The following is a 16,625-nucleotide window of genomic DNA, read 5'->3' as shown; positions in this document are numbered from 1 at the left end:
AGATGGACCCAACACCACATAGCAAAAGCAACCTTAACATTCATCTGCCATGAAGGCTGGACCTTGCTTTTTCCCCTTGACTTTCTTTTAATCCTTAGCTTATATACATATAAAATTATCCGTAAGATGTTAAAGAATACACTTGAAGAGCTAATGACTGAAATGGTTTAGGATCATTCAGGAATACTGCATTTAAGAGCATCTTAAAGTCAATGTTCATCACTTAACCATGAAAGAGATGGAAGTTTACCAGGCATTGCAGACCAACACACTTGATCTACAAAAGAGGGTAGAAACAATGCCATGGCTGCTCTCTCACCTGTTTTGACACAGTAGACTTGGTAGGAGGGGAACCACTCTCCATACTGGCAGGTGATGTACTTGTAGTCGTTGGTGAGGGTGTAACCGGGATCACAGTAGAACTCCACCACCGTCCCGTGGTTGTAGTGCTCACAAGGCCGTGGGTGGCAGATGTAGTCTCCATGACTCACCATTGGAGGTAGTGGACAAACTTGGGCAAATACACAAAGAGAAAAGGAGAAAAACATTAATGCCAGCAACCCACTGCTGAGTAGCTGCAGTGTGTCAAAATACACGGGGGCACACTTCAGGCTCCCTTTCATGGTCCCTGCAGCTTTGGGGTTTGTCTCACTGGTACCAGACCGCTGGTGCTGGGAGACCAGGCACCCGTCTGCACCGGCAGATGGATGCACACACAGGGCAGCCTGTGCTGGGGTGGGTTGCTTATGGCTCTCACCGACACTGGCAAGCTCTGCAGTCACCTGCTTGTTTAGAGGCATGAGAGATGGGGCCTGGGAAGCTTCCCATCCTCTGGGGGGAGAGGAGGGCAAGAAGAAGACAAAAGGGGAGACATATGCCTATAAGATGGCTACATGGGGATGGAGGGAAACAGCCACAAATAAGGGGAATCCGTCTCCTTAAGAAGCATCTCAAATTCAGCAGTAACATTCCATCTTTTATTTCATTAACATATTTAAATGGTCATGTGCACTAATTAAATTCCTAAATGCTCACTTTAAAAGAAAAAGTTTGCCAGCAACCGTGCTGCCAGAGATGGATGGCACACAGAGTGGCTTAGGCAATGACAGTCTGTGCCACTGTGATGTTACTAAGCTGAGCTTAATCTCTACCACTGGTATTTGTGTTTTGTTAGCTCTGAGCAGACCTCCTGATGCCAGCAGGATTGGTGGTGGAGCGAGGTCTTAAATATACCAGAGGCCGAGCCTAGCCTCTGTTAATGAAGTGCAGTGGTTTACGTAGGGTTATGTAAATAAGAGAGAACTGCAATATAAACATGTGGAGCTTTTACTGTAGGCCCTGAAATGAAGTGTCCTTGCACATGGCTGGGCAGATGAACTGAATGGAGAGCCAAGGGAGCGCTCTCTAGGAAACAGCAGTGGGTAATGCAGCTCGCAAGCAGTATTTTTACAGGAGAGGAAACTTTTCCACTGAGTAAGCATTACTTGATTACCATTTTCTTAAGTGCCCCTAACACAGAGGGGGGGAACAAACCCTACAAAGATTTGATGGTATCTCGAATGGCTACATACTGACCCAAAAAGGGCTTAAATTACTGGATGGATTGTTTTACTTCCCTTCAGAGGCAGACACTGGCTCAGTGCCCCATCTAGAGGCCCTTCCCTTCACTTCATGCCTCCCTCATGCAGGCCAGACCTACTGCATTGATTTAAATAATGAAAATACCATCTCTCAGAAGAAGGCTCTTCCCAGAAATTACAATTCAGCTGCTTCTCTCTGTGAATCTTGTCACATGAATAATGCATTTCATAAAAAAAATACACAAGATATTAAATGAATCTTCAAGAGAGGCTGATTACAATATGCAGCAGTGTCTGTTCCCTATCCCCTGGAGATATGGTTTTGTTTGCATTTTCATGGGCAAGGCTTAATAATAACTTGAAATCAGAGCAAGTAATTCACATAAAAATTCACATTCTCAACATTCTGCATACTTTCCAAAGTCTCTGGGCCTACGAGAAAGAGGAGTGCTTTACTGGGAAGTCATCTCACGATTTCCTTAAGATGAGGGCAAAGGTGTCACACCAAAATAGTAGGGAAAGCACCTTTTGACCGTATCAGGGACCATTTTTCTATTAAAAGAAAATGATCAGTGAAAGCAATGATTCTAGCCTGCCATAAGGAAACCTGGAATATTTTTATTATCTACGCTTAGAGCATGAGAACAAAAGAAGACAGCAATTGAAAATTCCTTGCCACTGAGTTTTGCCAAACTACAACAGGCTGCAAGAGATGTGTAGAAGCCCCATACCTTTCTAGCAATGAGCTAAGTACAGCACCTCTTGTCATGGAGGGCAACTGCTCAGAAAAACACATTTCTCCTCTCCAGCAACGGATCTGCTGCCTCGTCCCTAACCTCTTAACATCATCCAGGGCCAAAGCAGCCTGCTGAATGATAAAAGCCTTCAGAGCTGGTGTCCCAGCAATGTGGATCAGCTCAGGAGTGACACAGAAGAACAATACGCTGTGGGTACAACCTAGATACGAAGTTGTCAGTCTGTTTACAAAAGGAACCAGATTTTTAAAAACCTGAAAAAAAAAAAGCATCAGTCTTCAGGTAGGGTACATCCCCAATGGTAAGAATGGGTGCCACCCCTTCCCCTGACACCCTCTGTATTTCAAGGAAAGCACTCATGTATTGACGCTGCCTGGAAGCTTCTACAAACGTTTCTTTAATGCGCTGCAGAGAATTAGTCATGAATTAGGGTCAGGTTTTAAGTGGTCACTCCTGCCAACAGCTCTTACATTAAACACTCTCACAAACAGCAGATGCGGTGGGGCTTGTTTGAAAATGAAGGTGTTTAGCTCAAATGAAACAGCACTTCATTCTTACATCAGCTGGACTGTCGGAGTCAAGGGTTTTCAGTTGCTTGGGGTATCCCTCACCACCTCCTGTGAATTTTATATTCATCCAGTTTCAGGATCCCTCCTTATGTACATGGGCGAACTGGACCCCATCTACAATCAGTAATGCTCAGGTTCAGAGCCTCTTTTTCCAAATCAAATCCAATTGAATGAGATACATCAGAAGCAACCAAAACCAAACTATTTTTGAGCTCTTGGCAGTTAGTTGCACATTTTTTCAACTTGCTCGACTGCCATGATCATCCTGATCTGAGATCCTTTAAAGTCAGTGCCAGGATAGCCATGAAGTGGACTTAGTTTTGAGCACAGAAAACTAAGATTATGAAAGTCCGGAGGGCAGCTGAACACTCTTGGATCCTAAAACCAGAAGATTTTGAGAGGGTCAGAAGATCTGACAGGGCCAGATACGGTTCTGGTATTTACTGGTTATTGCTGGTATTTACTTAGCATTATGCTGGAAATAAGTGTAGAGTAGTGGTTTACATGGAATGTGCCAGATCAAATATGGATGAAAACTCAGGTGGCAAACCTAAGCCCACTGACATTTTCCAGCAGAGTTAAAATTCTCACATACCCAGTGATCAGTCCTAATTCTATTTGGAAATTACAGGCCATGGACTTCAGGCAAATTAATCAAACTCATAGAATGAAAACAAGCACAAACTGATTAAAATAAAATTGTGGCTGACAAGTATATTTTTGCTGTTGAAGCTGACAGCAGTATGAATGATAAATAATCATAGAGGGAAGCGAATTCCACTTCAGGAAGTTCTCACAGCTTAAAAAAAGCCCTAGGTCCTGTTCTTAAATGTCACACCAAGTCTTCATTACCAACAGCTTTCAGCATCTTAACTTTATTTATTTATTAATGTGCTAATTACAACATCCAGTATGGATAATCTTGTCATATCTTCTAACGACCAACACGGAAAAACTACACGTGTATGTCCTTGACTTTGGAGCTTGTCAGAGGGATAGTTGGAGTCTGCTGGTGGTTCTGCAGTATGTCATCCTGGTTCTCCAGATTGGTATCTATAGGCCAATTGGCCATAGACTGTAAGGGGACTTAGAGGAACTTTACAGCTCAGCATTCTCAGCTGAAAAGTTGAATCATTCATCAGAAAGAAAGAGCAAGTTGATTTATATGGCAAACAGATCCCTGCCGGGATGCTCAAAATGCCTATTACTCAAGAAAGTTGAAGGGAGAAATTCCTTGTTTGATTTCACGGACTTCCCCACCTTCAGAGCAGCTGGGGCTGAGGGCTCTCCTCTGAGGTAAGCTATGGGCTTTCTCTTCTGATTGCTTTTAATGAAAGATTAGGGATTTCAGGTAGAACTTTAAACCTGGGGAGCTGAGCCTTGTGTTACAAATGCTGTCAAATACTGGCTTGGAGCAGAAGGCCTGTTTCAGGTGAATGGGAGAGCTTTTTGTAACAAAAGACAACAGAATATGTCCCACCTGCAGATCTGCCTCCAGGCAGCCCCCTTTTTGTGAGCTGTCCTGAGCTGCCAAGACCCCAAGCTTGGCTTTCTAGGTTCCCTGCAAGAGACAGTGCAGCAAAAGGCGAAGGCAGGTCTGTCCCCCGGTGTTCCCCCTCCACTGCAGCCTTCACAGCATGACAGCCATGCCCCTTGTGACTGTCTAGGCACTGGAGGAAAAAATGGGGTTCACCCAGTAATTTTTCCTACCCGTTATGGTCAAGCAGCTTTTTGAACACTGCCCGGAGGATGCTGCAGTAATTCTGCACTGTTGACTCTGGAACTGTAGGAGGGAGGGAAGATTTTTTTTGGTATTAGCATATTCTCAATTAACATTGATGGCATGGAACAAAGATGTTGTGGCACTTTTTAAAAGCCACTGGTAGAGAGATAACAGTGCTCAAAACCATCAGTTGGTTTAGTTTTTGCTCAAAGTATGCAGAAGGCAGATTTTTCATGTTTTGCCCAGCTCCTGACATGACTCAAAAAATAGAAGCAAAAATGTCTCAAAATACGGGGCACTTACTGATAAAAAATGGGTGGGAATGAACAAGAAAGATATTTTAGACCTCGGATTTTTTGCATACCTTGTTTTTCTCTAGCCTTTCTTGTGGGATACTAGTTGCTAGGTTAGCTGGGGCAGCAGCAAACCCCAGTCTAAGGCTGGCCATTTTCTGCTTCACAGAAGGACAGGGATGGACAGGGTTAGCAACATTTGCACCTAATCAAAAAACACACTTCTTGTGAATGCCTGCTCACCATGCAAAGAGTGAGAAAGGATTAAGATGAAAAAGCTGCCAATTCCAAAGTGTGGGGAAAGCACTGGTGCCTTGCTAGACAGAAATCAGAGAGGTCGACACACTGGTTTGCGCATGAGCTAGAAAGGAACAAAGGATTCTCCTGACCCTCCCTTGTTGTTCTTGTACATATCAGGGCGCTAATTAACATGACAAATTTAGGTATCTGTCATCCTGCTACTGCACTCCAATCCATGTTTAATTCGAGCCATGACACACTGCATGGGACCACAGCAGCATCCCAGGAGGTATGACCCGTCCCATCCAGGTGGCCTGGTCCTCACCTGAGGCTTTACTGGCTGGCTTCAGGATCCACTATATGGCCCCTCTTCCATATATTACCTTCGTACAAACGCATGCTTGTGTCTGTAGGACAATTTTTTTCAGCAACACAGAAGATAAAGATTATGTTTCTTCCTTTTCCTGCTTCTTTATGAACAGTGTGCTAATAAAACTTGGTTCCTTGGTTATCACCCTTCAGAACACAATACTCAGCCAACAAGCCTTTCTCTCATACGCCTCACCAATCCTTGTTCAGTTCACCTGACAGTCCTTCCCATTTCCATGGGTATTCCCAGTGCGTGAATCACACTTGCACTGCACAGTACAGAGACCTAATTTCAAACTTCTCATCCTCTCACATACACATAGCAACACATTATAACATGGTCAGTATGGAGGGGAATGTAATGCCTGTATCCTGTGTTCAATTGATGGAATGCTTGGTATAAGCATCTTTCACAAAGGAAAATGTTTCTTAATGGTTAAGAGTTTGTAAAAAATAATGAACAAAAAGAAAATAAATCAGTGGTGTTCCAAAAAAAGGTAGCCGTTAGTTGTGCATTTTTAAACTCTGAATTAGAGAATCTACTGATTTTATCTGTTAGCCAACAAGATCTCTACATAAAAGCTGGTGGACAAAACCTGGTTTTTTTCTAGTGTAATATCAAACATGAAAATACATGGGGGAAGGGGGAGTGGATGGCCAACATGAAGAAGAGGAGGAGAAGGAAATTACTTCTGCATTTTAAAGGTTAGAAAAGGATTTTTCTATTTTATACTTAGATTCTGATTTACAGTAATGGAAAAAGCAAAAGTATTTTAATTCTCAAATTGCAAAACAATTCCCACTAAATTGTCCAGTACTCTAAACAGGATGGAAGACAAACTGTTGAACTCAACCTGTCATATCTGGTTGAGAGCCTGAAGAAGAAATTAAGAGGCTTGCAAAAGAAAGGAAATGGCAAATCCAGTTGTTTTAAAATAAGTCCTGTCAAATGACCTCAGTTTAGAACAGCTGCTTACTGAGAATTTACTTCTAATGACACTCTTTGGAAATGTAAGCAGAAAAGAGAGCTTTGCTAGAGTTAACTTTTCATTTACTGTGAACATCAGCTCAACAATATCCTAATGATACATTCCTAAAACAAATGATTCCGGCATTGTGAAAGGAGAATTAGTGCATAATGCAGCTGTACTGATGAAGAGAGAAAAACTTTGTGGCTACCGAGTTTGTGTTTTGAGAGTGGAGACATGCTCTGAGGAACTTTTCTGATTACTCATTCCCACAGCAAAACTACAACAGCACCAATAGTAATACCAGAATAGAAATAATAGTGGAAAAAACTAAGTCAGCAATAATACAAAGTAACTGCTGTTAAGCCTGAAAGTAGACATGACTTAAAAGAACAAAGATAAAAGATGCTTATTTTCAATTTTGAAGTTGCCAGCAAATTTATTGAAAGCCTACAGCAAGATGTATTAAAAACATTGTGCCCTTGGCCAATAATTTCCAAATTCTCTATCTTAACCTTTTGCAATTACTCAGCCTTAGCGATGCCACCTACACGTTTTCATCTGAACAGCCATCGGACATTTAAGCAACTTCTTCAGGACCATTCAGCAAGTCGGTGCTGAAGCAGTCGGGAATATACCCCGGGTCTCCTGGCTCCAAGCTGCTCCCTCTACCCCTAGGCAATCAACCCTGGGTAATTCTGTACCAGTGGCAATAGTGAGGTAAGCCTTTCAGCGTGCACACAGTGAGAAACACGTTTCACATTCTGCAGAGTGTGAAATGAATTGAATAATTAAGTTTTTAATGAAAAGCTGCTTCTCTGCTCTAGCTTTGACAAACACCATTTTGCTGAAAATTGCTATCACTGACACCAGCTGTATGAGCTTAAATGAAACAGGACAGAACTACTTTCAAGCCTATTTTAATAATGCTTTCATATTTTCTAAATGGAAACAGAAGGTGATTTACAATCACTTGCCGTACACAGAGCATCCTTGTTACTGGAATTACAAATTACAGAGCCTGTTTTGCAGTTCCAGTCACCTTCCTACAGGAGCATCACACCAAATACACACCCATCCTCAACAATCCTGCCATTCCCAGCACAGCAACTGGTGAAACACTGATCTTAATCCTAAGGTTTGCAGTTTCAAATGCATTTCAAAACAGGTACAGGATGAAGTACAACCCAAGTGATCATTCCCCTATAAATTTTGAGTTAAAAAGGGCAATTTTCATTTAAACCACCAAAAAATGATGATGAGTTTGCAGCAACAGACAGCTACGAGTTCTTTTAGCAAGAGAATCATAGAATGTCTTGGGTTGGAAGGGACATTTAAAGGTCATCGTCCAACCTCCCTGCAGTAAGCAGGGAGGTCACTAGGTTAGGTTGCTCAGAGCTCCATCAAGCCTGACCCTGAATATCTCCAAGGATGTGGCCTCCATCACCTCTCTGGGCAAACTGTTCCAGAGATCTACCACCCCAGTTTTTTCCTAACATCCAACCTAAATCTGCTCTTTTCTAGTTTAAAACTGTAACCTCTCATCCTATTGCTACATGCCCTCGTGAACAGTTCTTCTCCAGCTTTCTTATATACTCCTTTCAGGTATTGGGAGGCTGCTATAAGGTGCCCCCATAGCCTTTCCTTCTCCAAGCTGAACAATCCCAACTCTCTCAGCCTGTCCTGAGGTGCTCCAGCCCTCTGATCATCCTCATGGTCCTCCTCTGGACACGTTCCAACAGGTCCATGTCCTTCTTGTGTTCAGGGCTCCAAAGCTGGACACAGTATTTCAGGTGAGGTGTCACCAGAGCAGAGTCACCTCTCTCAATCTGCTGGCCACACTTCTTGTGATGCAGCCCAGGATGTGGTTGGCCTCCTGGGCTGCAGATGCACATTGGTGCCTCCTGTCCAGCTTTTGATCCACTAGTACCCACAAGTTCTTTTCCTTGGGTCTTCTTTCCAGCACATCATCTCCTAACCTGTATGAATAATGGGGATTGTCCAACCCAGGTGCAGGACCCTGCACTTGGCTTTGCTGAACCTCCTTCACTTGGGCTCACTTCTCCAGCTTTTCCAGGTCCCCCTGGATGGTATTCCATCCCTCTGGCAGGTTAGAGGCCCATAATTATCCTTAAGGAAATATTTATACTTATTATTCTACATGGGTGTGCTTAGAGAACTCTGATCTCATTTACAGCAGAACATTTTAGATTTCTTCATCTCTTGCTTTTAGTTTTGTTTCATCCTCCTCTCATGCATGGTCTGTTTAGGACTTTGAAATGCAGATGCTGGGGACTGCATAGACACCTAGCAGGAAGGAATCAGAAATAGGTTAAGGCTTGGTTATTTGACAGGTGTCACAGGATAACTGCAGTCCTGGAAAAGGCTGAAGTGCTTGGAAGTCAATTGGAGGAGGGAGAGCGAGCTGTTGGGAAGCTGGCTAAGACAACCAGAGAGATGAAAGCATCTGAGAGGGATGTCTGAGTCAGCACTCACTGTGAGCTGGACATAGTGATGTTTTTATTCTATTTTAACCCCTCTTACTTGAACTGTTTTTTCCTTAAGAAGCCGTTGAGCCAGTGTGGTGTTCCCTACGCCAATCATCAGGGATGAGACTGGAATGCCAAATCCGGCTGGTCTTGCTGGAACAGATGAGTTATATTCTAGGGCCTAGCTGAAGGCTGAGGTGGTATAGCTATACCACCTGAGAGAAGGAAAAGCACAAAGTCTCATTCCCAATGGAAAGTTATGAGGAAAAATCAAAAGGGGTGAAGGAAAACCAGCAAGAGATCTTAGCACAGTAATACCACAAACCAGTTTAGAAGACCAGGGAGGCGTGGAGGAGCATCCGTTTCTGTTATTTATGCTTAGTTACCAAGCGCCTGCCTGCACTGATTGGAGAAACTGCCACCCTTTAAATGCTGCTTTTTATTTCTGGAAGCAAACAGACCTATGCAGTGGCTAGGCTTCCTAATGCACGGAGGCTGTAGGGATGGTTTCCTCCACTTGTGGAAAATGTTCTGTAATTGGCGCTGCGTAGCTGAATTTAAGGTACGTTTCCATAAAGCACACAGATACTTGATTTCAAGGTAGACAAGGTAGTGTGCCTTTCCTTTCCTGCCAGATACAGTTGAAGATTAGTATTATAAAACAGCCTTCGGGGAGAAGTTTTGTCTGCTTTCCCCCACCTAATCTTCAGCATATTTAAAGCACTGTGGATAAAATACTACATGCATCTGGCAGCTAATGTGGAACTTCAGGGCAGAAATTATGGCTCCATAAAAAAGTTGGGATGTCTGGCTGATTATGGAAATGCTAAGGAGTTTCTGAAAGGTACAGAGGCGAGAGAGCAGGTGTAAAACAATGATTTACCGTGACAGCCCTGTGCATCAAGCAGAAACAAAAAGACATAAAAGATTACAAGTTTTTCCGTTGCTGTCTTGAAAAACTAGGGACAGCAGAGAAGGCATCTATTTAATTCACAGCTAAGATCAAAGATTTCTGCAAAATGCAGAAAAGGAGCAATCACTCAGAAATACAACAGAATTTATCTTCCTCAAAAAACGTCTTCGACTTGGAGACTGTTCTCAAAACCTCCACCCCCTGTACAAAGAGCTGTAAAATGTCCACTTTTGTGTATTGTTCTGTCTTGAAATGTGGTCTGGTTTTCTTTCTGTTTGACTTTGCATTACAGACGCTGGAATTCAGCAATTGGATTCAGCAGTATGTCCACAGAAGAATCTAATCTGTCTGCCTAGTATTTCATGTCACTGTGCTCTTTCTGGACCCAATTCTTTTCCATGCCTGTTCAGCCATGGGTAAATGCATATAGATAAACTCCAGCAGTCTCCAACAGCACAAAAATCCAGATACTCCCAAGTCACCGATGAGCATCTCTTTAAAGTGTTCAACTTCCACACTCGTACAGGGTTGCCAGATGCATATCATTTTTGTGATCATAGGTGATGAACAAATTATCTGCCTAGAGTGCAGAAACACACAGAATTACTGATGTATTTATTTAAAGGAAAATGGTCCTTTTAAACTTCTTCATCACACTTGCTTTCTATGGCTTGATCGTAGCATGAAACACTATCAGCCTATTTCAACCTTTAGGCATTGGGCTTTACATCGCTGATGTGAAGGTGTTGCCCAAGTAAAGGTGCTTACAAATATTGTTGGCTGCTCCTCTTTGAGCATTTACTGCTGGCTGTAATTCCTGAGTAGCAAGAAGTATTGCTCCAGGCAATGAATATATTCTGAAATGCCACTCTTGTCAGAGTTATTAAAAACAAGGCTATCAATGTGTCTCAGGCTAACATTGACTCAGTTAACTTGGATGACCTCTTTGGCAGTTGAGAAATACTTAATTTATTCTCCCTCCTGCAAGCTGAGTAGTTTTAAACATAGAACAGAATCCTGGTATCCACCTCTCCATTTCTTAATACCACAGCATTCACAACTTGCTTGTATTGCTGCCCTTGTCTCGCTCTACAGGGGTTTTATCAGTTGGAGATCTGCTGCATCAACATTATCTTCCCTGAGGATACGCATCAGTCTGTCATGTTGGAATTTATCTAAAGCCTTCTCAATGTCAACAAGGAAACACAGAGAGAAATCCATTCTTACCGACGTACAATATCTCAGGTTTAGGATTGCTTACTTTATTCTGACTCCTGAATATGAAATTATTAGAGCTGAAGTGTATTGCTGAATGTTACATCAGGAATTTAAAATATTTTAAGGGCATAGTTTATCAAACAAGTAGCTCGGTGTCAATCACAATTTCTGGCATTAGTAGTTGTTATGTAAGTATGAAGGGTTTTTTTTTTTAAAGCTTTCCTTCAAAATATCCTGCATGTAATTAGTTAGAAAGTTTAAGCTAATGTGTTTTGAAACACTAAGTAAGTGGCTGTGACAAGTCACACGTAATACCATCCTCTTCCAGTGCTTTTATGCACTTTACTTTCTAAGTTCTGTTTCAGTATTTTCAGACCCTCCCTATGTGTGTCTAGCCTCAGGTTTGTGAACAGAATCGATTTAAAGCTCTGTCCTGTATTCTTTCCTGTCTTTCCAGATTATTGGTATTTTTGAAGATCTCATATGGTTAACCCCCTTTTATTCTCCATAACTTTCCTGGTGCCCTAGGTAGGGGATTTTTAGCACTTCAGTGGGTTTGTTGTGCCATTTTCTTAATTCTCCTGTCCTTCTCTCATAGTTTCCATAACCTTCAGGATCCCTCCTGTAATCAGTTGTTAGCTCAATGTTGTATCTCCCAACCTCCCCTCACAATGAGGCAGTTTTATATACCAGAGCTCTGAAATGTTTTTCTTCTCTTTTATTCTTTCTATCTCCCCTTTGAGATCTATTCCTCGTGTTTCTTTCATTTTAATTTTTAATCTACCTACAAAAATTTGAAGTATTTTCTATTTAAAATTCTTTCAAGCTTGACCTCAGCTAGAGAATTTGTTGGTTCTAGCATACAGAATGAAGTTTTGAGATGCTATCTGATTTCCTGCAGGACTGGCTTTTGAGTTCACCTGGGATGCTGCTGAAACCAGACATTCCAGATAACAGGATCATGTCTGTTGTTTGCAAATTTGATCAACGTTTTTTTCCCTTTTAGTCTTAAATCTGAAGCCAGGAGTTCCCAATTACACTATCCACACAACTGCATTCTGTTATAGCATTAGCAGTACGATCAAATTTTCCCAGCCTTTCCTCTCTCTGCCTCTTTTCCCCTCATTCCTTGTAAGAACTATTGCTTAACATCTTATTGGAAGTCTTCCAAAGGGCATGAAAGATTAATATACAGAGTCCAGATGGCAAAGTATGTAATCATATGCTGAACATGTTCCCAATGTACCAATGGCCAGAATTATTTTTTTTTTTGGTTAATTTTTTCTCCAAATCCTGTGTAATGTCTTTATTCAACTTTAAGTACGGTATAATGAATATTCTGTAGTTCTATACATATCATTTCATAGACCTCCATACCAATATGTGCACAAGTGTTTGGTGCCCTCCAATGTTTTTGGAAGCCATCTGACTTTACAATTAACATTGAAGATTACCATATGGAGTGTCAATTTAAGTTTTGGCGTTTTTTCCCCCATCTTTTTTGTTTCTGATTTTACAGAAGGTAAAATGAATGTGAGTGCTAACTCACATTCATTTCTACACCCAAAATTGTTAAGTCATATAAATAAATAAATTAACATTTTCCTTAGGTTTTTTATATATCCCTGCAAATGTCTAACAAGTTTCAGTGCAAAAGAAATTTAAACAGCCTTTCACATAATTAGGGAATTCCATAGAATAAAGGGGCTATTAAGAAAGTTAAAGATGTAAATCAAGGCATTAAAGGAGAAAAACAAATCAGTGTTAAGATGCTTTATCTTCCCTTCGAAATGACTGGAAAGTTTACCAATACTGGTAAAACAACAAAATTTCCTCTACCATCATTCTCAGATATAGCCGAACCATTCCAACTGAAGCTTCCCAAACAATTCTGCTGGAGAAAGGCACTCAAAAATCAGTCAAAATGTTTTAAATCTGGCCAAGGTACAAGCATTTAAGAGGAGGATCTCATATCAATAAATACTTGGCAGTCTGAGCTAGAGACACCCGTTATGCCTGAGCTGTAACAACTTCCCCAATTAGATGCAAACAGCTGTTTCTGAGAAGCTGCTGCAAAACTCTGCAGTGTTGGCTGGACTTCAGTACCAAGTAACTAATTTTTTTTCAGCACTGCTGTGACTAATGCAACAATTATTTTAATTATCAGAAAAGTCTTCTTCCCTATCAGCAAAAATTAGTCCGGAAAAAAAACTTGCCAGAGTCTGTGGAAGCTCCACGCTTGACAATATTGAGAACAAGACTGGACTTGGGCATTAGAAATCAGGCTGTAGGATGGGAGCTGAGGGGCCCCTGGTGTAACTATTTATTTAAATGGAGCTGCAAACCCTTAATTCACAATTGATTTGGCCTAACAAAGAGGGAAAAAACCGATGAGATTGACATACAGCAGTTCTGTAATTATACACACATATTTAAGAAATTCCTTCTGTAAAGGCTTCAAGTAGAACACATATCAGACAGGATGGTTTATAGCAGAGTAAAAGCTCCAAAATGGTTTACTACTGTGTCCTAACAATCATTTACTTTTAATTGTTAGCATATTAAAATACTGAGCAGGAAATGTTATTAGAATAAATTTTGATTGTGGAAATAACTAAATAGATTTTGTTATTTGCATATTTCCTCTGTGAAAAATACTGCTTGTCGAGACTATACCTCACTCGAAAAAGGAATGCTGAAGAAAGAGCTTGACATTGGTATGCAAAATGGAGAATAAAAAATTTAGGGCAGAGGTTTTGTTCACTAAGAGTAGTGGATTGTAACAAGATTCCTGAAGCCTGGCACTCCTTGTATCTATTGCCTGCATTAACACTTTCAAACGAGGGCGTTTCAAACTGATTTACCCTATCTGGATTTAATGTTGAAGTTTGCTGCATACCAGCTGAAGCATGCCTACAACTGAGTTCACAAAGGGAGTTGTCAGGGGTGACCTTTCAGTGCTGCTGCTCTCTCTTCTGCCCCAACAGATGTGGGCACAGCCCCAAAGCTGAGGAGAACCTGCTCTTGCAAGCATTGGTTCTGGTCTTTGGTCTCCTGTGATTCACTCAGCACATGCACAGATGGGAAGCCAAGATGAAATCACCATGGAAAATTTTAACATTTAAAGAGAGCAATAAGAAAGCACTTAAAGGGGAAGCTGGATTTAAAACAAAACTCAGGAGGCGTCCCAGATGGCCTTGACCCAGCAGCTAATACACACTGATCCATCACGCATTACCATAGTTGACTGGGGATGATAACTTTTGGCATAATTTTAAAATGTAGAACTGTCAGGGCAGTAATTTTTACCTCATGTTTTAAATTACCAAGAAAAAAGGAGCATCTCCATGCCTTTATAATACAAGCAATGAACATTGAGCACATGAGCTTTCCCAGGTGTTTTTATAGGAGCTGGAATTCTGACCTGTGCTAAGTGAGGGTAAGACACAACTTTTTTCTCTTTCACAAACTTGAGTTTCTGTATTTTAATGCTCTTATCTTGCTAACTGGAGAATTGTCATTTTTATCAAAACACTTACACTATTTGTATTAAACAGGGCCCTTCTGATATTTAATGTATTGTCCATGCTACAAATGATACTAGGCAAACCTTCCAAAAATGGCTTACAAAGAGATGATTGGGTATTAATATTTTGTGGCGTGCTAAATAATAATAGCAGTAATAATAATAATAATACTAATACAAAGAAGTGCAGAAGTGCAAAGGCATTTCTGAATTTTAGAACTTGAATTGTCAGTGAAAAATAAGGATCATTTTATTATTTTGGTGCACTTTGTTGATGCTGGCAAATTTTTGCCCTTCCAGAATGCTTAGCATTTATCTCAATGACATAAGCCTCACATATGAATTCCTGTAATTGAATTTAGCTAAGGTCTACACATAGATAGCTTCCTTACAGGCTTGAAATAGAGCCAAACTATATTCCTTGTAAGGGAATGAAATGCTGAGGATCTATTCCGATTCTGATGGTTTCCAAGGATGCTCCATTCAAGGTGCAGTATGAAAATGGAGGAAAGTAGTTGACAAGGTTTTGACAGCATATGGAGCAATCCATTTGGTACCTTTTTTTAAATGTATGGGATGCAAATATAAATGTGCTATGGTATGATCCATTCCAGCACTGCTGCTATAGTTATTCCTTTTGGCTTGGTATGATTTACCTCTGTTTCACACTGAATGGGTTTTATGCCCCTAATCAATAAATTAGCGCTGTCATTTTAGCTGTACATCTTTCTTTAAAGTTAAATGCTATGAGAAACAACAAATACTCAAGTGTGAGCATGGTGTAGCAGTGAATAATCTTTGCAGCTGGCACAGCCCAAAGTAAGCGTCTCTATGCAGTATTTTTCAGTTAATCACAGAAAACTATCCGTATCTATAGAAACTGTGGCTATTTGCACACAAACATGAATTCCATAACTTCCTCACTATTTTTATTAGAAAAGGTGCAAAGAATGTACACTTTGAAGGGCAAAGCAATCATTTTTAAGAGCTTCCTCTCTTGTACTTCGGATGCTGAGAGAGGCAGGCATTAGTTAGGGAACACCAAGAGCTAGTGGGGTGCAGCGAACCACAACAGGTTGCATGCAAAAAACCCCAGATCCACCCCGTGTGGCCTGCAGAACCATTACATACAGCATAACCCCAGCTCCAGCCCTGAGTAGAACATCATATAAAGCATGCTGATCGAAAGGAAAAGAAACAGTAAGACATTTACCTTCCACATCAAGGCACCTAGGTGGGCTATCTGACCAGATAAGGTTATACATGCACTCAAGGAACTCTGCCCCTTCTAGTTTATAACCAGGAAAGCATTGATAATAGACCACTGCTCCTACGGGGAAGGAGGACTCGAACTCAGATATGTTAATGTAACTATGAGGAAGAACCAATGGCCTCAGGCAACCTGCAAATTAAGAAGAGGGAGGTATCTTTTATTACACGGTGCTTATCTCAGTCATCTTCACACATCTTGGTTATAATTCCTAAATTGAGGAGTGCGGTATTTTTCATCTTCTCTGCTATGAATGGCATGCCTGTGTAATCTCCTTCAGATACATGTGTCTCATCCTCTTTCAAACCCTTTCATTGTTTAGCCCACACGCTTCGCTGGCATGAGATTCACTCTCAGCAAACCTAGGAAAGGTTTACTGAAAATGACAGTATTTTGTTTCACAAACATTCTCTGGGTTAGCAGAGGGCAATTTCTTTTTGAGGTAGAATTTTTAATAAATACAGATTGTCATTTATATAAACCATGAGTTTTATTCCTCCTCTTAAAACTGACAGGCATGTAACCCATCTTTACTATTAAAACTGCTCCTGTGATGAAGTGCCATGCCCACAACTGTAAAAAATTTGCAGACAGAGATAATAATTTTGAAATTCCAGTTTGAGAAAGTCTACAGTGATGTGACTTGACTATTAGCACTCCCTTGATAAACACTGAATGAGGTCTCAGATTGGGTTATCAAAAAGTTAAGGTA

General features: G+C 41.0%; 1 protein-coding gene across 1 annotated transcript in view; it reads right to left on the bottom strand.

The window, feature by feature from the left end:
- The window catches only part of SUSD4 (sushi domain containing 4), a gene marked incomplete at its 5' end in the record, with an annotated part of 77,265 nt that overhangs the window by 3,842 nt on the left and 56,798 nt on the right, over window positions 1-16,625 (bottom strand). The window contains 2 exons of the mRNA XM_084262452.1: window positions 320-511; window positions 15,857-16,045. Of these exons, the coding sequence (XP_084118578.1) occupies window positions 320-511; window positions 15,857-16,045 (381 nt within the window). The remainder of the gene's footprint in view (window positions 1-319; window positions 512-15,856; window positions 16,046-16,625) is intronic.

The sequence above is a fragment of the Gallinula chloropus genome, assembly GCF_964237585.1.
Source record: "Gallinula chloropus genome assembly, chromosome: 3".
Classification (NCBI taxonomy): domain Eukaryota; kingdom Metazoa; phylum Chordata; class Aves; order Gruiformes; family Rallidae; genus Gallinula; species Gallinula chloropus.
Note: the sequence above shows the minus strand (reverse complement) of the source record. Positions and strands in the feature narration are given on the sequence as shown.